The sequence below is a fragment of the Pseudochaenichthys georgianus genome, chromosome 3 (genome assembly GCF_902827115.2).
Source record: "Pseudochaenichthys georgianus chromosome 3, fPseGeo1.2, whole genome shotgun sequence".
NCBI classification, from domain to species: Eukaryota; Metazoa; Chordata; class Actinopteri; order Perciformes; family Channichthyidae; genus Pseudochaenichthys; species Pseudochaenichthys georgianus.
Window position 1 is genome coordinate 46,264,660 of NC_047505.1, and position 26,660 is coordinate 46,291,319.

At 42.2% G+C, this 26,660-nt stretch overlaps 1 protein-coding gene across 2 annotated transcripts in view; it reads right to left on the reverse strand.

Moving 5' to 3' along the window:
* The window catches only part of loxl1 (lysyl oxidase-like 1), a 267,755-nt gene that overhangs the window by 15,915 nt on the left and 225,180 nt on the right, over window positions 1-26,660 (reverse strand). The window contains exon 1 of one of the 2 annotated variants that reach the window (XM_034079570.2): window positions 2,836-4,502. The exons of the other annotated variant lie outside the window; for it this stretch is intronic. Within the exon in view, the coding sequence (XP_033935461.1) occupies window positions 2,836-4,078 (1,243 nt within the window). The 5' untranslated portion in view covers window positions 4,079-4,502. Of the gene's footprint in view, window positions 1-2,835; window positions 4,503-26,660 lie in introns of those variants that run through there. 2 annotated transcript variants of the gene reach the window in all.

Here is a 26,660-nt window from a genome sequence, read left to right on the forward strand (position 1 = left end):
TACAGCTAGAGAGCCAGACAGAGAGCCAGACGTGGAGAACGTACACGCCAAGGCAAAAACAACAGGGATTTCAAAACACTGCTGTTTTGTAAAGTGCACCACTGACCAGGTCCGTCACAAACCTGAGGAACAAGTAAAAACGCCAGGCCTGACTTGTCACAGTGAATGTTTTTCTCTCCCTTTCCCACTAAAGGCCAAGCCAGCAAGGGTCTCTGGCAATTGCTTATCACCCCTCTTTGTTAAGTTCACAGGCCAGACACACTTTAATTTGAGCTTGTTAAAGTCAAACATCTGACCTCTAAGTCTAGAAGTGATAATTCAATCCTACAAATAAAGCAATATGAAATGATGAAATATTGCAGTTTTTCTCATTTTGGATTAACATGAAAGGCTTTAGATACAGTCTGTTTATGGAAACCAGATAGGAACTTGCCCACCTCCCCAGCTGCAAGTCGAAATAAAAGCTTTGCCTTTGTGGGCATTGTGTAAAACATCCTATACTGTATGACAGCTCTCTCTAAAGCAGAAGTCAAAGAGAGGGGGAAGCTTCCTGGGGTAGACTATGTAAACCCTGTAAGTCCAGCGCATAGCGCAGAGGTTTTCTGTGAGCACACACAACCTCGTTTTTTTCTCCTCACCCTAGGAAGGCTTTGTTCTCTGCCTCCTAATCTTTTGAAATGTGAAAATTGGGTCTCTTTCAGAGGGATAAAGTGTATTGAGAAGCCAAAGCTGATCAGCTCTCGACAGCATGTGACAAAGCCACACATTACACTCTAAGTGGGGCAAGGAGAAATGAAGCTGAATCTTGCAGTGCTTTTTATACCATCGAATAAAGCATAATAAAAGACATGAGGGCTCCCTCTCCAGACACTCCTGCTTTAAGCTATTGGCGGTAAGCTGCAGGAGACTGATCGATTAGAATACTTCATGTTCATTGAGGTCATTTGAAAAAGGAAAATCACAACAGCGTTCAATAATTAAATATCGAGTATATCACAGCCACTTTTGCCTGGTAGTATTTTTTACTCTTTGCATTATTTTGTAATACAGCTCTGCCTTAATGAATTAATCGTACGTTTAATCACTCTCACTTAGTGTATGACTGTGTGTGGCTTTGTCAGGGAATATGGGAGCATGGGAGCGTGGGTAGAAATGGCAATTGGTCTTGACAATGAGCAAACGTCTTCGTCCCATATTTACCATCATACATGTCTTAATACAAAAACAGCAAGATTACTGCTTTCAGAAACTACTCTCAAGGTGTGCATACATTTACCAGGGCTGCACAGTGTAAGGTCCCTCCAGCAGCAACTGGTGTACTACCAACCCTCAGTAAAATACCCTTGTGAATTGATCGGATTCATCCCCTTGAATAGACCCTCAAACAGAACTCATTTTTGAAGAAAATCCTTCATCAGTTTGCCCGATAAGGAATGAAGGGGATCGACAATGTCTGACGCATACTGTTTCATATGTACTTTACTTCCTTACAACACAATGGTGGCTTTAAAAAGGTTTTAAAATAAATGAATGAATATGGTTAATATACAGTATATGCCTGTGTAGTTACTTTAGCTTTAGGTGCATTTTAAACGTGTAGATCACAGTAGTCATGATTAAACTATAAAAGCCAAAATGACTTGCCATAAAGCAGTGCAATATACATGTGAGCTCTTCAACAGCTATCAATAGCTGAATATTTATCACAATGCTTACTGTCTCACTATGCCATCTGCACTGCTTTCTGTACTGTAGAAATGGCTCCAAGCTTTAAAGTTGCTGATAGAAACTGCCGCACAGTAATGCAAAAAATATTGAGTAGTATAATTTAAAGTAAAGTAAATCTTCATTATTAACAGTCAGAGAAGTCTTTTGGAGGTACTTATTTTCTCTCAGCTCAGAACATACATAACTTCTGGCAGTCAGAACATGGAAACGCTTCTCATGTTTGCATTATTTTCTCAGCAGTAACAATGAGCTTCCTACTCCATAGTACCTTAAATGTTTAAGTAAATATATGCTATCGTCACTCATACTTGCCCTAATAATTCTGACTAAGTATTTCTTGGATTTTGATGAAGCAATGGACCCCATTACAGGGACTTTCCATGTTCCCCCTCCCCCTCAGGGAGTGGTGAAGTACTGTATCCCCCTCCCTAGTTTTCCCTCTGGTGTCCTCAAGCCCAGGACACAGCCAGGGCCCACCAACACCCCCAGTCACCAGACCCCCAATGAGGTCACCACCACCATTACCAAACTCCGCACACGGCGTGAACGAGTCAACTTTTGTGTAGCACAGAACTCCCCACAGTGGTTCCTGTGTGTGCTCTTTGTACACGGGCAGGGCTTCGCTCAACACCTGGTTTCAATAACTATACAAGTGGGAAAAGATGAACCTTGTGTCCAATTTGGTGTGTTTGTAAACTGAAGAACAGGCTGAATTGTAAGCAGCCGTTTCATTCTGTTTGCTGGAGATATCTGATCAAATGTAAGAAGAATACTGGAAAAAATATGACTATGTGCTTAAAGGAAAAGTAAACTTTGTATTCCCCTCAGTTAGGGTTAGGGTTACTCTTAACACATTTTAGATTCATGTCTCAGCATCAGACATACATCTGATCAAAAACAGAAATACCTTTGGGAGAATCCCTACAAGTGAACATGTGTCTCCTCTTTCCTCTGAAAATATTAAATATTTCATGTGCCGACTTTTCTTCAACACATGATTTGAAATCTGCCATCCACATTTCACAGCGTCTACTGATATCTTCAACATGTGAAGTAATGGATACATTGTGGTAGTTCACAAAACCCAAACCATAAAGCTTACCATACCTCTCTGTTCTGGCCGGTACACACTCCCGACATTTACGTTGGGGTTCTCGATGCCGGAGTTTGGAGAACTTCTGGCTTGAGGAATGGGCTGCGCCACAGGAGGCTGGGGTCTTCCAAATGGAGGAAGCTGCTCATACTGAGGGCTCCTGATTTGTGGTTGACCAGCTGCTCCTGTCCTGTCCACTATCACAGGAACTGCCTGGTTGAATTCAGGGGCAGGGACAGCAGGAACAGCCTGACCAGTCTCCGCATTGAAGATACTGTGGGAGTATCTGTGGTCCAGACCATCTGCAAACGGGGGTTGGGCAGGTTGGGCTGCACGGGCAGGCACCACAGGATTTGGCCCATAGCCATAAGGCTGGTGGTAGCGGTAGCCATCTTCAGAAACATCAGAAGGAGAGCCTGGGAACACTTGGGGCTGACCACCACCATTCCCTCCTCCAGTGTACCCGGGTCCAGTACCATACCCTCCTCCAGTGTACCCGGGTCCAGTACCATACCCTCCTCCAGTGTACCCGGGTCCAGTACCATACCCTCCTTGAGTGTACCCCGGTCCAGTATCATGTCTACCGACATATCCTCCCCCACCAAATCCTCCACCACCAAATCCTCCACCGGCAACAGGCTGAAAAGGTGGCTCGTAGCTCCTGACTGGCCCTTCTACAAAACTAGGATCATAAGGTACTTGTTGGAAAGGAGGTTGTTGAGGAAATGGGTTTTGTGGGTACGATGGTATAAAAGAAGATGAAGAAAAGGATGATGATGATGATGATGACGACGACGACGATGAAGAGCCTGTGGATGGCCTGAGGCGAGTGCCAGTGGATCCTTGGAACTGGCCGCCCCCTGTGCCGCCTGCAGTTTGTCTCCAGTTATCAGGAACTTGTCCAAAGCCAAAAGGATGCCTTGCCTGGCCACGGACAGTCTCAGAGGACCCTCTTGATGGAGCTTGTCGGCGGACATTGCCTCCCTGAGGTCTACGTGAAGAGCGTGGCTGAGTGTCTGCCACAACCACCCTGGGACCTCTTTCCTGGGCCCCTGCAGGTACGTATTCAGCTCCACTGTTCAGCAGGCTAAACAGTCGTCCATTGTTCTCCCACTGAATCACCTGCCTCCAAGGGTTGGCAGAGCTGTCCTGCCCCTGGCCACGACTCTGGCTCTCCCCCTGAGTCTGTGTGGCAACCTGAGCCTGACCCGAGCCCAACAGGAAGAATACCAAACATGCCACAACAATAGGCAACATACTGGCTCTAAAGACGCCTCAGCTTACCACACAGGAAAAAAACCAACAGCTCAAACTCAAACCACCTGTAGCTCTGTCAATAAAACATGTGTATCCTCTTCCCGTGGGTACAGCTTTTGTGGGAGTCTTGAGACAGAAGCAGGGTTGAATAGTAAGCTTGGGTTTGAGTGCATCTGCAGATCTTTGGTGGGAGCAGTAGAATAGTTTGAATGTGCATTCAGGAGCAATCACACCCAGGAGAGCAAAAGTGGGCTTCAGAAAACCCACTGCTGGTGTTACCGTCTGTTTCTGCTATGAGAATATGTCCTGACTTCTTGTCGGTCTGCTGGCTCTCCTGTCAGTAGACTGAGCATTGCTCTCTGCCTCCTGGAAAGAAGTGACTGTGCACTGCAAGCTTCTATTTGCCTGATTGCTTACGATGGGTTGTGAAAAAGAAAAATCTGAAACTTTTTTAAGGAGAGGTCCCACATGGCCCTAGTGCGAGTGATGTTTCCTGGCCTGCAGCAGCCAGGGCTCCATGAAGCTTCCAGAGTCAACATTACCGCCTGCAAAGGCATTCAGACATGTAACACATCTCACTTTGCCTCACAAGGGCTTTGCTTTCTCTTCTCATTATGTACAGCATGCACATATGTAGTTACAACATTACCTATATATTTAACAGGTGTTTCAAAGTCTTGTTATGTTTATTCATTGCATTAAAACCTTTAAAAGTATAATACCCAAGTGCAGTTGGGAACAGATTATGTCATAGAACCATAATGCAGTTTCTAACAATATAAAACAAGATATTTCAGACTTAAACATTTTATAAATCGTTATTACTGTACAGTAATGTGACGTTTGCAACACATGAGCAGTTATAATGGACATGTTTTGTGTTTATACTTATGTATGGCATATCAAATGGAAGTCAATTACATCCCCACCACCTCTCTCCACCCGTCGTTCCCATTGCTGATTGGTGTATACTGAACGCACAAAAGACAAGCATACCTGCAAACAACTGTGCTTTTGTGTGTGACCCTCATTTACACAAATGTTCTGAGAGACAAGTCATTAGAAAAACACATTCATTGGGGATTCAAAACAGCTTGCTTACTGCCCGCCTCGGTAGAGTGCGTGCAGGCAGACAGAATCAGATTCCCCCTGTTATCAAAGTCAGCAGTTTGCAAGGTGTTTTCCTTGGCATGGGCAACGGCCGCGATGTGCGACAGACCAAAGAAAGAACAACATTCCTCCATCGCCTCTCTGAAACAGGATCCAGAGAAACAACCTGATGCACACATGCTGATTTCAATTTGCACCCTCTACAACACACAGGCACATTCCACAAGAGAAGCTACATCATGATCATTCCTGCACAATGGAATGCAGTGAGAAGTCTGCAGGGAAAATGGATGAGAGTGCAGAGTGCATCAACATTACTTTATGTATGAATATCTCATATGGGTCTACATACAGTATGTATGTTGTGCCCTGTTTCGTCTGAATGGAATTGACTCATGTGTGGACACATAAATAATAGACTGACACATTCATGATTAAAGATCATTTTTACCAAGTAGCCCTCATCATAGTACACCACCGTATGTACAATTTCAAAGAGACAGGGCTTTGAAGTACATCTTTCCAGGTCGTTTTTAACATGTTGCAGTGATACCTTATGAGGGGTCTTTCCTTGAATGTGACACAAAATGGAGAAATTCCTTGAGGAGGGACAGTGTTACATTATTCTGAGTTTACACTGTCTCATTTTGTTCAGTGCTTTTCAAAGCTTTATTCTTCCTGTGTTTCGGATCAGTCTTGTTTATCACCCCGCACTCTTGTATTTGTTTTACATCCCTTTAAACATGTGTTTGTCTTCCCCTGCTTGAGGTTTTCTCTCTTAAGTACAGATTGATCCCAGGGGCTTTCCTTCGAAAGGGCAGAACTGGCTGTTTTAAAGAGGCAGACGAACAGAGAGCCTCAAAATGCCTTGAAATACTTTTGCTGAAACATTCCATAGAGATTAGTCTAAGTTTTGAGGCAAGGTTGGTTGCTTTTGTGAGACTGCTGTGTGTGTCTCCTTTCTGCTGGAAACACCTTGTACTCTGTGAAGTTTGGTGAAAGAACGCATTGATCTGAGTGACTATGCAGCACAGAAGGGAAGCCCAGGGAGGAGGTATCCTGCTGAGAGCAACCTTTAGCTGCAGAATCAAAGATAGGGATGCTCTTATATTCTTAGAGCTACATTCATCTTCTGAGTCAATGAAGGTACGGATAGAAGTTCTCCTGTGTGATGTTAAAACCAACTTATCTAGGTTTTTAAATGTAGAATCTTTTTGGATTAAATATTTTGGACAGAAATTGAATGCAAATATAAACTGAGATAATATGCAAGTTTGCAACAAGATGAAGACAAATTACATCAGTGTTGAGGACCAAACACAATCTTGTTATCAAACTAACACGGTTTTTTTTAACAGATGTTAAAAATGCTTTCAATAAGGGAAGATATAACTGTAATCTGTCAAAAGAGATGCCTGTTCTCTCTGGAAACTGGTTTTGCGCAGTGCAGACTTCATGGTAATTTTGACAGCTGACAAATCAAATAAAGAGACAAGATATCATAAGAAAACATCTTAAACTTTGCAGCTCTCAGATGTTGCAAGAGTTGCATTTTGCAATATATATTTATATAGCTTATTTGATCCCTGCTCATTCCAAAAGGGAATTGTCTTATAATAAAAGCTAGATGAAGATCATACAGAAACAACTGCAGGATTTAAATTGGTTGCTCTAGAACAGAATAGTATATATCATGTACAAACTAAATACATCCTGCATGTGTGTTCAGTGTGGAGAACAATGAAGCTACGTTCCAGCAAATATATTGTTAAAAATGGAGACTTCTGTAATGGCCATGTTTGAGTATTCAATGTCAGACATGATGATACGGAGGCGTGTGGCGCAGTGGATAGAGCGTTGGTGTTCGGATCAGGGGAGCACAGGTTCAAACCCCACTGCAGTCAGCATGTCGTTGTGTCCCTGGGTGAGACACTTCACCCCAAATTGCTCCTGTGGGGATTGTCCACAGTATGTAAGTACTTTGGATAAAAGCGTTTAACAAGTAACATGTAATGTAATATAATGATAAACCACTTCCTGAGGACGATTTGGAATTTGACACGTTCAGCATTTTGTTGTCCTACAGCTTTCCTTCCCATCTGTAATCTGCTGGAGAAACATTAAAAGATTGCTGCGGCTGCGTTTTCTTTGGAACATTTCCAGCTATTATGCAAATACTTGTTGGGTCATGTTCGGGTTTTTAAAAAAATCGTATTAAATCCAAACACGAGGTAATGTGCCTTAGTTGTGTCGGAGCATTCTCTTGTTCATGCACGTGTTAAGTTAAGTAACATTGTTCAAACATGGCTCCGGTAAAAGGGGTTTATTAGTGCAGTAAAGCAGACGGTGCACGAGTAAAACCGACATATAGTTCACTGACTTATACCATTATAAATATGATTTCAAAAATAGATACAAAAGACCACAAACCCAAGTCTGTTTGACCCCGCACATAACTCCTGACACCAGAGGAACACGTCATATCTCGGCTTTCAGCTGCGTTACTCTGCACTGTCTCTAATGTGATGTAATTATTTCCATTCACAATGCTAACTTCAACACGGAAGAGACAACAGCTGATGTTGGCGGTTGAGAGCCACATTTGGCCATACCGCTGGAGCAGTGAGCCTTTGAAGTACCCACCTGCTTTCCATTAATTCCATTTTCATTCAAGGAGAGTCATCAGGCACCTGCACTTTGTTCTTGGCTCAGTATTAGATCCCAGGAGGCAGAAACGATAAAAATGCCTTCAATCATGAAATCATTTAAATATGCACAACATCAAAATGAACCTGGTGATCTTCCTTCTAAAAGAGACACTGAAGGAAGGATTATTTCCTTCACTCTTAGTGCGCTGCGGACGAGCTTATTTAATCTTGGAATTCTTCTTGGAGCGTATTTGTAATGTCAGTTATAGTGAAGTTATGTTATGGCTAAAGCTCAATATTACGAGACACAGCCTGCAGCTAAGTAGATCTTGTTCGGTGATACCACTTGATTCATAGTAGACATTACAGCAACATATGTTTGCATGTGTAAGGCTAACACCCCTTGTGTTGCATATGGTATTCTCCCGTCATATCACTTAAAACAGGCCTCCAACTCCCTTCCTACATATTACTGTCAAGATGTAAGTGCCAAGGCTTTCCTGATTGTTCCCAGTGGGATTGTTTTGGACAGAGTAACACTGCTTACATTAGTTTCTTCTGGTAATCAATTGGATCATCAAAGAGGAGTAAATGTAGGACCGACAATACATGAAAGCCAAAAAACAAGTTGAAAGTCACGGTCACACGCCTCTCCTATCTTCGGAGAGACGCAACATATTTACCTGAAGAAAGTCTTATTACCTATTGCAGCTGTAATATGGCTTCACTTACACGTGAATTGTATGAGACAACGTGCCAAGAGGGAGGATTATTCAGTCTCAGGATGTTGTTGACCTAATTGTCGAAATCCTTGTGTAAGGATGGAGGAGGGAGGACACAGAGAGATAATTGCCTGAAAGGTACATCTCTTTGACAATAGCTGCACTGCCCACAGCGTTGACACGTTAGGGGGGGGAAGTGATGTGATTGATGTTAAACTCTTAAGTTAGCCAAGGGAACCAAGAGCTGTGGGGGATATCTGTGCTTGTTTGATGCTGATGTTACCCTGAGGAAAAATCAACCAGAGTGTAGTTAATTAAAACAACATGCCATTGTGCAAAGCCCAGATGTGCATTCACATAGGTGGCTCAGGAATCCATACCCAGATACTCCAGTATGCATCTGTATATCCCAAAGCGTTGTCATTCCTCTCATGCTCCATCCATAAATAGGCCTGATTTGATGAGCTTTCCTCACTTTATTACACAAATGTCCAGAAGGACCTTCCGGTGGTGGTGTTCACTCCCTCACACATTGTGACAGAACTCGGGGGGGATAGTAATCTGCTCATCTGATCTGCCTGTTAAAGTGTGAGTTCACGACCTGTCACCCTCGACTCGACTGCAAACTTCAGAGGCGGGGGCTAATTTGAGCTCGGATCCCCTACGACGGTGGCCTTTTGCACACACAGCTCCACCTCGAGGGAAGGACACAGAGGCAACACGCATTCTAAATCAGAGATTATAATGCAAACAGCCCTGTGGGCCTCACTAATGACTAAGGTGAGCCTGAGATGCAGCTTCAACTCCGCTTTGGAATATCAATTAGGTCTCTCAGGGACATGGAGATGGAAGGAAGTGACTGGCATAGTAAGCGCCTCCCGCTTGTCTGTGGGCACCCCTTTCACACGCTATGCACCATGATGACTGCTGGGAGATATCGAGCAAAGAGGAAAAGAGGGGAAACAAAGTGAGGATGGGTAAGGTGGTGTGCGCGGGGGAAAGTGATGCAAGAGGGAGGATTCCATTGTCATGTGTTTTCCAAAGAAAGAGGAGCCTTTACTTTGTTAGAGCAGCCTTTTCAATTAGATCCAGATATCCACAGCTGGTCCCCAGAGTGCCGTCCGCACAGATGTGTTGCGTGCTGGTGTCTCCACATCTCTTTTACTTTTCCAGGCAAAACAACTGGTAATCAGATGCTGGCTGAGCTGGGATACAGAGCACAGACAACAGGCTGCGTTTGAAATCACCTCACACCCCCGTTTGATATTGTTCAAGGAGAAAGAGTCATCAAAGGCCCTCCCGTACAGATACAAAGGCAGGCACACTCACACACACCCACATTCACAATAATGTACAGAAATAATGGAACGCCTGCATTCAATGGATTTGTGAAGCGGTGGAGTGAATGATCTCTTCGAGGCTATGCTACCGTGCCATTATTGTGATGCAATACCTCAGCGAAGAGCAGATTGGACTGGGACATCTTTGTTATTTTTTAAATTGATGTGTGATTTCAAATAGTGATAGACCTATCTCAAGCTTCTCATTTCTAGCCTGCAATTAGTTTAGCTGGCTTAAGTTAATGCCATTCAGTCAGATTGTATCAGCTACAGCTGGCTAACAATAACAACACATGTACAGCATGGTGAACACATTGTATCAAGGTGATTTTGTTTTGTTTTATCCAAGTTATCAGCTTTTCTTGTAATGTAACCCCCCGAATAAACATTACAAGAAAACAGGCTTTTTTCCATTGACCATGACACGAATCGTCATCAAAATCCAACAAGATCTGAACAGAATTGCTGAAGTTTGCCAAATTCTGATTTGATCCAGTAAAAGCTTCAACACAAGGGACATACTACACAGAACCCTGTAACTCAGGTTTACGTCCTTTACTAATGAAATGCTAACTTTTTTTTTCATTTTAAATAACGCTTGGTAATTGAATTGGTTATAAAAATTGCTTCCAAGTGTGTGATATAAATGCAAGTCCATTTACACAACTTTAGTATGCACAATTCCTTAAATGTTCCAATGCTAAGGTAGGTAGTTATTATAATGATTGCCACTGGTCTTGCAAACATCCCAATTGTATTCATTCCATATAAAACAGCTTGAACCCCATGCATAAGGGTTTCCAGTACTTGTGACACGTACTTGTACTTGTTTGATTGTAGGTTTTTATTGTCGTTATCAAATGGAAAATATATATTGGTCTTAAAAAATCTCATACGATTCTTTGAATACCTCAGTAGTCCGCTTTTTCACAAGAGTTTAGTTTTCCTACACGTGTAAAGTCTCTCCACCTCCTTTCCCCTCCTCCTCCTCCATCCTCACCCAGACAGAGTGATTGATCCGATACGCCATTGAGTCAGATTACATTATGCAGTTCTCACTGATAAGACACGAGCGAAACAACTATTTTCTTTGCCCTTATCTCCGCCGAGAGGCTGTGTTTCTAAAAAGGAGAACTAGCCTCCCTGCCCAGATATCATTATTCATTTTGATCCGAAGCCTTCGGTACGGATTACATTTTATACGCTCCAACATTTCACACCAATGGTCAGCGCTGAGGCTAGTGGTGTCTCCTTTTTTTCTCCTGAAAGATAAAATACAAAATATCACATGAACCAAAGTAAAAACGAGAGAAGTTGCTCAGAAATGTGGAGCATCTTAAACATGTCGGTAAGGTGTTGAATGTGGAGATCCTTCCTGAAATTCCTTTGTAAAACCTCTTCCGCTTAAAGTCAGGGGTTTAGTGTGGGAATTTAAACTTCATCACACCCTTTGGAAAAAACACAGTTTCTTTCATTGCCACTCCCTCGTGGGACTCAAGGAGTCTTTGGTTTATTATTCTGAATTATTACGTCAAACAAATTAACTTAACCACAAATACAGGCCACAACGCATCGACTGTGTGCAGTGAAATGATGTGGAATCAATTCTAACTTAATAGATGCTGGGAAGTCTCAGACAGAACATCTCTGTTTCATATACTGCACTCAGAGGCCAATGCGTAAGTGTGTTTTTATTTAAAACCCTTATTTACCCTGGGAGGGCTCTGCTGAGAACATGTGCTCTGTGCAATAACGCCCTGCTTCGCACTCACATGCAGTCATACCTAAAAGCTGCTGTCCAAACACACTCTTCGACTGTTGGCCCCTGCACAGCTCCACCGAAGGCGCTGGTGCCTTGCTCTAGAGCACTATAGCAACAAGCAAGCTGAGGTGTGTGATGAATATTTCACAAACACCGGCAGAGTATTTCTGTAATGTATGCTGGTATGCGGGGTCAATGCCAAAGTGCTTCAGAGGAAAGAAAGAGTGAGAGTGCTGTGCTAACCCACTGCAGAAGCAAGCCAAAAAACTACAGGAATATTTGCTCTGGGCTGCCTGATTTAGTGTTCTGGCATTTGGGATTAAGATGGGCAGGTTAAAACACTTCCCAGGCATTTCCTGATGATCACATTGTAGGCAGATGAATGTTGGCAGATGGACCTAAGCGCATGACGTGAAGGAGATGAGGATGTGGGGTCATGTTTCCTCTTCCTATTCTTGTTTTCCACTGTGTAGAATCCCAAAGAAGACTCGACAGTTTCCCTCACTGACATTCAACTGTATTCCTTTTCAGTGGAAATGCTTGCAGAATGAGATAGGTAGGTTAGTCTAAAACCCGTACGATTTTTACAACATTGAAAAGTCGTATTAATACAGCACTTTTCAAAAGGCATCCATCTATGGAGAAAGGGGATGTCACTGACATGTAGCCCTATGGTAAGCATTGAATCATCTTATTGTTGTGTAGCTTCTGGTTTAGTGAAATATACCTCAACTTTTTGTCTTACAGCAACATCAGGGGTGTCAAACTCAAGGCCCGGGGGCCAAATCCGGCCCGCCACTTCATTTTATGTGGCCCACAAGAGCTTGCAAAGAATATAATAAGTGTATTATAATGTTACGTGCCGCTTTACAGGAGAACGTTGCCCATAAACTACATGTCCCACAATGCATCTCATTTTGTGACATACGCAATGAAGAGACTTGCAATGATTTGCCCTAGACTTCTGCTTTCAGACATAGTTAATTATTAAGTTATTACCCTATCCGATAATAATCCAATGCAGAGGAAATATTGTAAAAGTATACATCATTTTATATTTATTATCTATTATATATTTATTTATATAGTCTTAAAGTTACCACCGGCCCTTTGAGTGCAACCATAATTCTAATGTGGCCCGCGATGAAATTGAGTTTGACACCCCTGATCTAAACTGACAAGGATATGAACAGGTGACTGCCCCCTTGTGGGTACATTTTGGGGGAAATGTATGTTAAAACCCAATTGCTCACTTCACATCTTCCAGAAATGTTTGACATGGAAAATAAGTTTGAATAACAATGATTTCAATGAGCAGAATGACATCGAGCAGCTTTAACAGGCACCCAGAATTATAACCTGAGACCTGCCGAAGCACATCCCCTCATAATCCTTTCACACATTTGTTCATCTTGTTTGTGTCAACTGTTGTCACGGATATAAAAATCGGCTTTGTTATCAACAAGATAACCTCAAATAAGCGATAGAACAACTAGCATTATTCTCACTTTAAAATCACAAAAATGCAAAAGTCTTATCTGTTGTTGATATAATAAATTGCACTATGTATGAGAATAATACGCTCACATTTTGCTTTTGTTGGTGAAAGATAAGCACATCGCTGTGATGGGCTGATAGCATCCAGCCTAATGTGGCTCTTTAGGGTGTTAGGGTGGCTGTACACACTGAGGCTTTTACAGTCACCGCACCGACTGATTTGATGTGAAAGCTACTAAATATGGTTACAGCACATTACTGTATGTAAACTCTTCAGCATGGGGACAGTGGACGACTTTAGCACTTGTCAACACCTTTCTGTAATAGTTGTTGTTGTGTATGAGCTTCCCTTGGCAGGCGTAATAGCCCTGGAATGCTGACTTGGGATCGGCTTTGCCAGACCTTTCTTCTCTTGTTATGAGGCTGAATTAAAAAGCTGTTTCCGAACTTTTCAGGATGAATTATTTGGTGTTTATTCAATGTCCAATTTAGAGCACAGCAAGTTTAAGAACTGCAAGTCGGGGCCTGATGGCTTGATGATACATACTGGTACACCGTGGACCGGATTTCCCCCAACATTCTAAAAGATAGCATCCTTTTACAGTTTCAAGTAAATAAACCATTTGTAAGTGTAAGGTGCAAAGTCAGATGGTGTTTGCATTGCCAATGGCAGGAAAGACTTATTATTCTTGTCATGATGCACTTCTCGGGTCTTTATCAAGCTGCAACCTCCCACCCCTGTTTCTCAATATCCTCCCCCCCCCCCCATTTCAGCTGAAGCGGCTGGATTCTCCTCATCTCAGCAGATAAGCAGACTGCCCTTGCTTCACTGGGGAAATGCGAGAATAAGAACGCAGGTTTGTCCTCTACATTAAAAAAAACACTACAAAAAGCAGGACCCTGGCTCCTTGTCCTGCAGCTGAAAATGTCATCCCGGCCCGGCAATAAATCACATGGGGTTGTGATGTGTTTACTTATTACAGTGAGGTGCATCGCTGTCACCCTCTTATTTACTTCCCTGGTCCTCTGCGCGCCCACGCCCATACATACACCCTTTCATATCTGCTTTATCGTCCTCCCCGTCTTCTACCTCACCTTCCCTCTCTTTGTCTCTCCGTCATTCATTCCAACAGTACGTGTGGAATGTATCAAACATATAATCCCCAGCATTTGTTTGATATCACACACAGCACAATGTTCCGTCTGACAAAGTCTAATCTAGCAAAGACTATCAAAAGACCCTACAATCAAATTGAAAGCCCGTACCTACAATACCCCGAGGGGGATTGGCTGCCATTAAGAACGGTGCTGTCACTGTGTAAGTGTCTTAACAAATTGGCACCAGACACCAAAACCAATTCACGGTAGAGAAAGAATCAGAAAGACTTCCTTTATCTTCAGATAGAAGCTCTTGTAAGAGGAACACAAAAACTGAATTGGTTGTAATAAGCACAAAGCAACAGTTCCAAATGCGCAAACGTCACTTTGTTTCAGACACCACTGCGAGTTATAAGGGATTATAAAACGGACAAGTCAAATCAAGCAATCTGATTGGTTCTTAACTGTGATATACTGAGTGTATACCACGGGTAGAATTGTAAATTACTTTTCACAACAAGTCAGTATCCCTCCGCGTCTGAGAAAAACAGTATACCGTTGGGTTGAAAAGCAAACTGCTTCGCGTCGGGCCGAACCACGCCCCTTAGCTGTGATATAATGAGCATATACTGTACCACGGCCTGTCGTGAGCTATTGCTTAATTATATCAAAAAGGCTCACATACTGTAACATCACCTGCAAATACAGTTTTTCTCAGTCTCTCATTAGTCTAACTTGAAATAATAACTAATGCTACCCTATGTAATTTCTGTTTACTCTAAAAGACGTTCCAAGGGGTTGGAGTAGGGCAACGAAAGGATGCGTGACATGAACGTGTCAGGAGTTTGATAAGAGCAACGGCAGGCAATTACAGTTCAGCAGCTCACCAGAGAATTGGAGGCTGTAACCTGTAGTTGGGAAAGAGCCATCACTACATCTGTGGCGACAGACAACGCCCGATCTGTGATTTGTCGTTTCTTGATTTTACGTTAACATAACTCAAAATACAGGTCTGGTTTTCTCAAGTGTCTCCAAACAACATAGCAATCCAATAACTGGAGACTAGCTGGGACACATTGCTACCTTGCTACTTCATCTTCAATTTATTGAATCAAAATATTCATAGATCAATCTTGAAGTGAAATTTAATGGAAAGTAATAATCCCTCTCATAGAGGGATTTCTGGACCTAAGTGGATATTTGTGTTAAAATTATTTTTTATTATTCTTACATTAAATCTTACATTTGTCGGGGCAGAAAGATGCTGCAATAATGAATGAACAGAAAATATAATTCTCATACATATTTGTTAGTAAATTACCCACAAAGAGGCCATTCTAGTTGTTCCATTTGCACGATATGTAGCTCTAAGCTCAGCTGTAAAACCTATATTCATGGAAATGTAGCTTTATCTTAGAGCCAATAATCAACCTTTCGCTGTAAACCTTTAAAACCCTTTAGTTGACGATGACTGAAGAATCTGCAAAGCCTTTTTGTTTTTGGAAAAGGTCAGGGTGCCATATCTGACAGCAGGCTAGTCATCAAATGCAAATATAACTATCTGCATTCACCTGTTGTCAGAAATGGTTCTGTTCTCTTTTATTAATAAGTATTATTAATGAAACTATTTTGGGTCTGTTAACTTAATGGCTTGCTGGTAAAAATGGTAAATAATGCAGCGTTTGAATTAATATGGTTAGTGCAGTTCTTTCGGTGATTTAAATCCTAAACACAAAATATATATAGTCCTTGTTTGCAGAACGTTTATCCTAAGCAGGTTGTACAGAATGAGTGGACTCATGAAATAATAAGATGCTTAACTCAGTGAGGCGCGAATATGTGCAATTAAAGCAAGGCAGCACTCATTTTTCAATCCAGTCAGGCCTATCAAATTCATCATGCCTTATCCCACTCTGTGTATAATTCAAAATTCTGGTCTTTTTTACACATACAGAAAACCGATGGGTCAGCAGTTTCTATTTGTGTACCTTTCCTTCCTTATGCTTGGTGTTTCCAGATTATGATGCAGTACTGCTACAGTAGGAGATGAGAGATTGGAGAAGTGGAACAGGGACTTTGGCACGTCTTGATGGTTACATTGTGTGTGTCAGCAAGATACCACAAATTCCCAGCACACACAAACCTGTCTTTTAGACGATGCCTTGTCAAGAGGAAGGTCAGATGAATGCAGAAGGTAGACAAATTACACATCTCCGCGGACAAAGGATCAGGAGAGCGAGAGAAAAGCACTGCGGGTCCCAGAGCCTGGATTTGTCTCACATGACTAATGATACCGGCCGAGGGTGGATCATACATGTCATCAGCGTTCAAAAGCCTCAAATCCCTGAAAGGACTGTTAGTGTTCTTCGGCCCCTGGCCCTTTCCCTTGGGTGGTCATTAAAGGTGGTTAAAAATAAATAATCCTCCACCTATCCTCCAGTAGATGGCGTGGGCGATCTGACTGTTCTGGTAGTGGCTAAAGATGGAGGTTTTCTGCTGTCTCTGATTGTCTTCATAATGATGTTTCTGAGTTACATAAGAGTGCAGTATCTCTCAGCAGCCTCTCCATAAGAAATTAGGCATTAGATCTCAACCCAAACTCCCTGATTTTATTGCTTTTTGTTACTGCACAGGGCTGTAGCAGAGTGCCACCATTTTTTCCTTCCCCTCCTGAGTGATAGAAAGATCCTTCTTTGATCACTGACCTAATTAATGAAGCAATTGATGAATGTAAATACCAGATTAGTTATGCAAATGATCACACCACGGAAAAAAAAGAAATACATTGCCCCCGTTAGGAAGTTCTGAGGGCACAGGAATTATGAATGCATGAGACACGGTCTTGTTCATGGTAAATACAAAAAATACAGATAAACAAAAAATAAAGCTGTGGATTAGAAAGTGTGGAAGGGTGTGAGGGGTGATCTGAATACAAATGCAGGATCAGGAGTGTTGCCCTTGCTCTCCTTTTCCCTTTCAAGTTGATTCTAATTCAAAATCGAATGAGCTTTCGAATTTCGATCATCGGATTCAGAAGCAGGATTAGTGATTCTCCCAGTATTTTTTTTTGTCTTTCAACCCCTTGTGCGCATCCCAAGAGAAAACAGATACAATACACACAACAAGACAAAGCAGCTTACCGAAAGCCTCAACCTAAAAGACGCTGTGTTGTCTTTTTGTGAGACACTTGGACCATATGGCCACCGTGTAGTGCATTCCCAAAAACATATAGTGATACCATCTATCATTTTGAATGGGAATGTTCTGTGTCAGGGAATTAAACCAATGATATGTCCAGTCTGTAACAATGGCATAACCGTCCGTTTTATCAAATCGCAAAACCAATATATAATTGTTCATTTAATTTCAAACTTTTATTTATACAGATAAATCCCATTGAGATCATTGATCTTTTTTCCAAGGGAGACCTGCTCAAGTAGTTCCACATGAAACATAACAACATAAATAGAACAACAAAGGGACATCATACAGCATCATTTACATAATTATCCACATAAACAGGTACCAACAGCTTCCGATTGAGTAGCATCCAACCGAGCTTTAAAAACATTTAGTGGCACCAGATTGTTCAGTTTCCATTTCAATTGCAGACTATTCCAAGACAGAGGAGGCATCTAAAAGCTGTCTTCCCTAAGACAGTCCTAGCAGTTGGCACATTTAATAAAACCACAGCATGCGATCTCAGGCAGTAGCCACTTACAATTCTCCGTGAGATCGTGACATTAAAATCAAAGTCAAATAGGATCTGGATAGTGATGACATCTGATGAACCTACTTTGTTGAAGCATTCTCTGACATTGAGTGTGAATATAGTTTGTCACTCATGTTAGAGAATATGTCTTCCTTATTCCTAAGTGTCAAAGAATAATTCTTCCTTACTCCTAAGATATTTAACCTTATTGCCTGTTGATGTTAATAACAAATCCTGTTTGTGATGCCAGCTTTAAGGAATGTGCTTAGTGTCAAGTTCTATGGCCTGATAGGGGAGTGTACGACTGTGGGAACACTGGCTTTCTAAGCTCCACAGATGTGAGAGACATCTCCTGTGTCTCCAGATGTTTACGCCCATCCCCAATATGTGGATTTGACTCTCTGTAAACTAGTTAAAAGGTCTAACAAGAGGCGAGGCTGATCAGAATTTACATGGCAAACCACCCGTGCAGTCAGAACCTTTTGCTGCTGTGACTTCTCCGGCCGTTATACTTGTAATAAACTGTCATTGTTTGACATCAAAGCTCCAACTCTCCTCGTGTCTCTCTGAGTCCTGACTCTCCATTGCTGCGGAAGTTTCCCTTACAACTCATAATAGCCAGGATATTTGGTGTTGCTGACAAATGATTCCATCCAAGTGCAACAATTGACACACACACACACACACACACACACACACACACACACACACACACACACACACACACACACACACACACACACACACACCACACACACACACACACACACACACACACACACACACACACACACACACACACACACACACACACACACACACACACACACACACACACACACACACCATGTATATAGATAGAAGACAAATTGAACTAACTTAAGTATTGTGTGTATTCATGCATCACTGTTTGTGTTGAGCTATATAGGGTTTATTGAACATGATTGCCATCTTACTTTAACATGATAGCACAGTAACAATTGCTAATTTTGCGTGTATTTTGTCTCAAGTTATAGGACACACTATAACTTTTGACCGGACAATGGCCCTATACATCCGGAGATCACATGTATTCATGCTAAAGTGTTCATTACAGTTTTTCTCAATTGCTAAACCCACTATTTAGAATCAAAATTCATTTCTTCAAAACAAGAACATAGCCATCTAAACAGAAACACACTCGCCATAACTCTGAATATCTTTTACAAAATGCACTTACATGACCAAAACTGAAAATACTGGTCACAAAAAAGAATAAGTCGATCGAAACAGAACAAATTGTCCTCTAATGAGACAAATGTGTTTTCATAACTGAAACTCCGGTCACCATAATAACACATTCTACCATAACAATATACATTTCTTGCAAAGTGCTCTAAGGAACTCAAAACTAAAAATACGCCTTCCAAAACCAGATACCTTCTCCAAAAACAAACATTTGTCTGCTCATTAGAAGACTATTTGAACAGTCGTTACTAAGTGGCACACTAAATACTGACTACAATCATCAACACACACACCTCAAGCTATCGATATTAGAAACTGAACGGAAAACTGACAAGTTGGGAGAAACAAACTTACATATAGGAAAAACAGTATGTTACTGTAACTATGTCATTGTTTTTATTGTCTCATTTTCAGAAGAGCACCGTAACAGAAACAAAAGATGAATAGCAATACACTGGAAAAAAAATAACATGGGTAAATGTAAATCAGCCGTAAAGCAGAAAATGAGATATAGCTTTACTGATCTGCTCTTTGGCCTCTGTCTGGCCACATAGCCTCATCTACGTCACAGCGTATGTCTTCCCTTGCAAGGCGGCAGCGTGGGAAATATCTCCTTGCGCGTCGACACCACCCTTGACAGGATTCCGCAGAGATGTCCCGACAGCCAGCATTCATTGCGTCCAAAAGGGGCATTCTGTCATGAGGATGATGGTCACAAACCTTCCATCTCCAGGCAGAGAAGAACTCCTCAATGGGGTTTAGAAATGGGGAGTATGGAGGGAGGAACTCCATGGCCATGTGTGGATGAGCCTCAAACCATGCCCTCACGTCACGAGAGTGGTGGAATTCTACATATGACCACGTGAACCGACCTCACTCGATCCCTCTCTTCTGGTGGCACAAGTCGGTCATACAGGACATCTAGGAAGGCAAGGACACGTTGCGTGTTATATGCTCCCATTACAGGGATGTGAGCAAGGACACCTTGTGTTGAGATAGCCGCACACAATGTTATGTTTCCTCCCCTTTGGCCTGGAACAAAGACTGTTGCTCTTTGCCCAATAAGGTTCCTCCCACGTCTCCTCACTTTGGAGAGGTTGAAGCCTGCTTCATCCACATATACAAAAACATGTGGTAATGCATTGCCTTCCAGCTCCATCATTCGCTAAAGAAAATGAAACAAACAGAGGACCGTTTTACATTACTGTAAGCAGTCTGACATACTAAAGATATAGGCAAGCCATCACTGTGATTGAGGTCCTTACCTGGACATACCGGTGCCTTAACTACTTCACACGGTCAGAGTTGCGTTCAAAAGGAACCTTATAGATCTGTTTCATTCTGAGGTGGTGCCTCTTTAACACCCGGTCAATGGTTGCAACACTTATAGATGGAATGTTACTGAAGACATCCTGGTCTGCAATTATTCTGGCCTGAATCTCCCTTAAGCGGATTTCATTGTTGGCCACAACCATATCAACAATGGCAGACTCTTGTTCTGGAGTAAAGGCCTTTCCTCTGCCACCAGAGCGGGGTGCTCTTTCAGTTCTATCAATACATATGTGAGAATGTTATGAACTGTAATATAAAAACAGTGATCGAAACCTACATAAAAATAGAAATGCATGAAGTGCTGTAAAAAAGGGTTACAGTAGCTTACCTATTTTCGTGCCTGAAGATCCTAATAATGGATGCCACTGTTGATCTCCGTATATTGGGCTGAACCCTTTGGCCAGCCTCACTGAGGGACATGCCATGGTTTATGACGTGGTCCACAATAGTTGCACGGGTGTTGTCCGAAACTACTGTTCGCATTGGTCCCCTTTCAACTCTTCCACCACGCATACGTACAGCCCTCCCTCTTCCTCTGTGAACATCAGGGTTCCCTCTTCCTCGCTGAACAACAGGGTTCCCTCTTCCTCTGTGAACATCAGGGTTCCCTCTTCCTCTGTGAACATCAGGGTTCCCTCTTCCTCTGTGAACATCAGGGTTCCCTCTTCCTCTCTGAACATCAGCCCTCCCTCTTCCTCGCTGAACAACAGGGTTCCCTCTTCCTCTGTGAACATCAGGGTTCCCTCTTCCTCTCTGAACATCAGGGTTCCCTCTTCCTCTCTGAACATCAGCCCTCCCTCTTCCTCGCTGAACAACAGGGTTCCCTCTTCCTCTCTGAACAACAGGGTTCCCTCTTCCTCTCTGAACAACAGGGTTCCCTCTTCCTCTCTGAACATCAGGGTTCCCTCTTCCTCTCTGAACATCAGGGTTCCCTCTTCCTCTCTGAACATCAGGGTTCCCTCGTCCTCTCTGAACATCAGGGTTCCCTCTTCCTCTGTGAACATCAGGGTTCCCTCTTCCTCTCTGAACAACAGGGTTCCCTCTTCCTCTCTGAACATCAGGGTTCCCTCTTCCTCTGTGAACATCAGGGTTCCCTCTTCCTCTCTGAACAACAGGGTTCCCTCTTCCTCTCTGAACAACAGGGTTCCCTCTTCCTCTCTGAACAACAGGGTTCCCTCTTCCTCTGTGAACAACAGGGTTCCCTCTTCCTCTCTGAACATCAGGGTTCCCTCGTCCTCTCTGAACATCAGGGTTCCCTCTTCCTCTCTGAACATCAGGGTTCCCTCTTCCTCTGTGAACATCAGGGTTCCCTCTTCCTCTGTGAACAACAGGGTTCCCTCTTCCTCTCTGAACATCAGGGTTCCCTCTTCCTCTGTGAACATCAGGGTTCCCTCTTCCTCTGTGAACATCAGGGTTCCCTCTTCCTCTGTGAACATCAGGGTTCCCTCTTCCTCTCTGAACATCAGGGTTCCCTCTTCCTCTCTGAACAACAGGGTTCCCTCTTCCTCTCTGAACATCAGGGTTCCCTCTTCCTCTGTGAACATCAGGGTTCCCTCTTCCTCTCTGAACAACAGGGTTCCCTCTTCCTCTGTGAACATCAGGGTTCCCTCTTCCTCGCTGAACATCAGGGTTCCCTCTTCCTCTGTGAACAACAGGGTTCCCTCTTCCTCTCTGAACAACAGGGTTCCCTCTTCCTCTGTGAACATCAGGGTTCCCTCTTCCTCGCTGAACAACAGGGTTCCCTCTTCCTCTGTGAACATCAGGGTTCCCTCTTCCTCTCTGAACAACAGGGTTCCCTCTTCCTCTCTGAACATCAGCCCTCCCTCTTCCTCGCTGAACAACAGGGTTCCCTCTTCCTCTCTGAACATCAGCCCTCCCTCTTCCTCGCTGAACAACAGGGTTCCCTCTTCCTCTCTGAACATCAGCCCTCCCTCTTCCTCGCTGAACAACAGGGTTCCCTCTTCCTCGCTGAACAACAGGGTTCCTTCTTCCTCTCAGAGCTCCTCTACCTACTCGATCAGCCATTTTGTTCACACAAACATCTTACTGAAGTGAGAGAGGTCTTTTATAGGATTCTCACTAATTACAATTACGATAGGAAAGTCATTGATATCAGCTTACAGTAACATCATTACTGTAAGGTATACAGTACATTCAGTTACCTTTTTCAATGGGGTGATTGACTGATAACAAGTGTTAATATTTTGCACATCAAGTGTCAATTAGTGTAGCTATGGTCTACGTTTATGAGGAGTAAGTGTTATCCACTGTGAGAAGATTATTTTGTTTTGTAGACATGAGTTACACAAAAGATTTTTGATGTTTGTGGAGAGAATTGTAACTTCAGTTAGAGAATTGTGTGATCTGTTTTGCAAAACACTGCACAGCATCTGCATTTTGTGATATCAATGATACATGGTATACTGTTGTAGAGAAATGGTTTTCTGTTTCGATGGCTTGTGCTGTTGGTTTGATGAAAGGAATTTTGATTCTAAATAGTGGGTTTTAGCGATGAGAAAAACTGTAATGTTGGTACCAAATGACATGGTGATCTAATGGTTCTTGAGTCAATGCCCCATGGTTGTAAGACTCTGCCTGTTTACAATGTAATCGTTAATCAATTTGCCCTGCCCTTTGTGTCAAACTGTCTTAATTAGTGTATGAGTTCTTGGTTCATGTCCGAATCATGTTCGGTAAGGGCACCTGGTCAGTGACCTTGACATTTGACCAACACAAATCTAATCTTTTCGTCTTTGATTACAAGTTTATTTGTGTGTTCAATTGAAGCTCGATTCAAGGCGATCGTGAGATATCACGTTCATGAGAAAGGGACAGCATGATGAACAGACATCCGGACAACCCAAAAACATAATGCATCATCGCTGTCGTGCTGATGGCTCCACAAAAACGTAACAATAATTATTGTGGGAGGCTGTGGCTAAGTGGATAGAGTGCTGGACTTCGAATCAGGGCAAGTTAAAACCCGACTGCAGTCAGCATGTCGTTGTCCCTGGGAAAGACAAACACCCCAAATTGTTCCTGTGGGGATTGTCCAGTACTGAATGTATGTAAGTTGCTTTGATAAAAGCGTCTAACAAATGACATGTAATGTAATTGTATGGTTACTTTTTGGAACTGACAATGCAAAAACCACTGACTGTGATCATTGCAAACAGATTAACAGTACGACAAACTATTTATTTAGAGATGTGGTGCTATTGTAGATATTCAGTCAATGATAAGTAGAGGGGCTTTTATCTAGAACAGTAAATCATTGCTCTTTATTTTGAGCAGTGAGGTGAAGTTAAGGTTGAACCACTTTTGGTACAAATATAACATTAATAGCTAAATATTTGACGTTGCCAGTACATGGAGAATTAGATGGTTGGGCTGCTGAATCATATCCACAAAGTGGAAGAACGTTGATTCCAGATGACGGAGTAATTTTTGAGAAGGCTTCACGAACCCGCGTGGTCTTTTGTTAAACATGTTTGCAGCTATGTCATGATATACCAGAGGAAGTCAAATCATGGCCCAAACTAAAAACGGTTGGCAGCAAATGTGTGACTGGTAGGTTGCTGGGTCAAAAATCTGCACCAGCACTAAGATCTTGGATTTCAAAGTGAATGAATAATCCCTTCTGCCTAGCCCCAACAGCTTAAGCGGAGCTATTTAGAGACCTGCCATTGAAGAATGTGGTCTTAGTGGGCAGCTCCAACACAAGGAGCAGTGGGCATAAAGTAAGGCATTTTTGCAGAAGAAACCGCACACACCGAACATTTCCCGGAACAAATGACAGTTAAATCTTCTTTTTAAATCTTAAGGAATTGTGAGGTGCACATATTTGTATAGCACTTTTAACCCCTAAACCTTGACAAGTTGTTCAATGAAGGAAGATTTTACAAAAAAAGGAAAGAAAGCTTTATGGGCCATGATGTGAGGAGAGAAAATACTTTTAAAAAGTCCAGCTTCCTTAAATTAGCTGATTTTCTTTCAGCAGTGTGTGCCATGTAATAAGGATCAGAGCCCCTCCATATGCTCTTCATGTCCTTTTTCTACACTGGAGACTCCAGGGATTAAGAGGCTTGTGCTGCAAATGAAGCCAAACTGGCCTTGGCTTTACTAGAGCAGAGTGAGATTGAGAGAGAAAAAGAATAATGCTCGTTCCCACCAATGTACTTCTCTTCTTGAACGCACACAGACTTATTGCTGCCTGATCGGCCCACAGTAACGTATTAAAGACATACCAAGGTATCTAGACACTGTTTCTTACAAGATACAATGTCATGGCCTCTTCATGTGGCTCAACAAACCAGTCTCACGGCATTTCGTGTAATAGTCAATGTAATAGTTAATCTATTGATTCGTGTTCACCTACACGATTTTCCCATTTTTTTCGTGTCCCACAGAACGATTTTAAAGGCAATGTATTTGTATTGGTAGTGTTTCGTGCCTGCAACACGTCTTTTTGTCCGGTCGGGTCTTGGTAGACCGGAAGATGTGGTTCATACAAATATTTTCTTACTTAATATCAAGCCACGATTATTGTTTTTATGTTAAATTGTATAATGTCGGACTTTTTTGCCGTCCGTGAGGAAAAGAAATGGGCTCAGAGCCTCAGAATACTGAAATCTGTATTTTTGAAATGTTTTTTTCCTTCTAATTTGTTATTATTTACATTGCTTTTAAAATCGCTCTGTGTGACATGAAAAAAATTGGAATATCGTGTTGGTGTTCAATAGATTACATTTCGTGCCTATAACACGAAATCCCGTGAGACTGGGTTGGGCTCAACAAGAATATTTATCTTAAAACTTTCCTAAATATCTCGTGACTACCGCTATGATGGTGCTCACAGCTTTCAGGGTTATCAAAGTAGTACAGAAACTGCTGTGCCTGTAGGTGCAGCCATTAATACCATTATCTAGGCAGATTTTCCTGAGTAAGTGTGGTGGCTTTCCTGTGTAGCCAAGGAGCTGTGCAGGTGGTTCTGACCCGAAGCCAAGAAACTGAGACACAAGTGGTCTATCCGTCTGCTAAGACCAGGCCTACAGGCTTTCTCTCCCTATTTGCCCTGTTCTGGTCCTCAAGAGGCAACTATATTGTGTGCTATAAGAGAGCCAGAGAGGAGGAAATGAATATTCAGTGCTAACTATTTGATAATCAATTAGGGGTGTAACGGTATCCGTATTCGTCCCGTACCGTCACGGTTCGGCACATGCAGTCACACGGCGAATACGCCTTTTGTTACGACTGGGAAAAAAGTCTGTTACTCAGGGCAGTATTACACTATATATAATCCAGGGGGCGGTATTGCGCCTAAAAGCCAGCCGCCCGTAAATAACAAATGAAGAACAAGAACAAAACACAACAAAACGAACACAATACATAAAGAAGAACAGTTAGTAGCTATGGCGAGTTCACACAACAGATCTGCCCTCACTACTGACAACGTAGACAAACTCATCTTTTTGAATAAAAACTTGAAAATAGAGTAAAGCTTGAGTACCTTTATTTAGGCATAATGGCCTCACACACTCACAAGATGTTAGACATTGCTCCTAAAGGTACAGATTTTATTTTGTTTTATATTTATCATTGTATTTATTTTATATTTTGAAATCAGGAGATGTTATACAGTTCTGTATTGCCTTTTATGGATTGTGATTGAAACACTTTCTTATTATTTATTTTAATATTTTCAAGACATTCTTTTTAGTTGTACAGCTTATTTAACCTCAGCCATTATAAATAATATGGCCATCTGAGTGTGTGTGTTACTGTTTGTTTTTAACTGTGTAATACAGTTAATGATTCCAAATGTTAGAGTTCCTTATTTTCATACCAAAACTTGCACTACTGTTAAGAAAAATGCATTTGGGACTTTTTTTTGCTTTTCCTTGTTGTACCGAACCCGTACCGAACCGTGACCCCCAAACCGAGGTATGAACCGAACCATGACTTCTGTGAACCGTTACACCCCTATAATCAATACAATGATGTCATGCATGCCTGTTAAACTACAATTACCAAAAGTCCATTAAAAACTGAATTGTGTCCTACCTAATATGAATTTGTTACAAAATGTAAGGTAATGTGTATTTAGTATCATTTTTTAAGCGTTTTAAGAACAT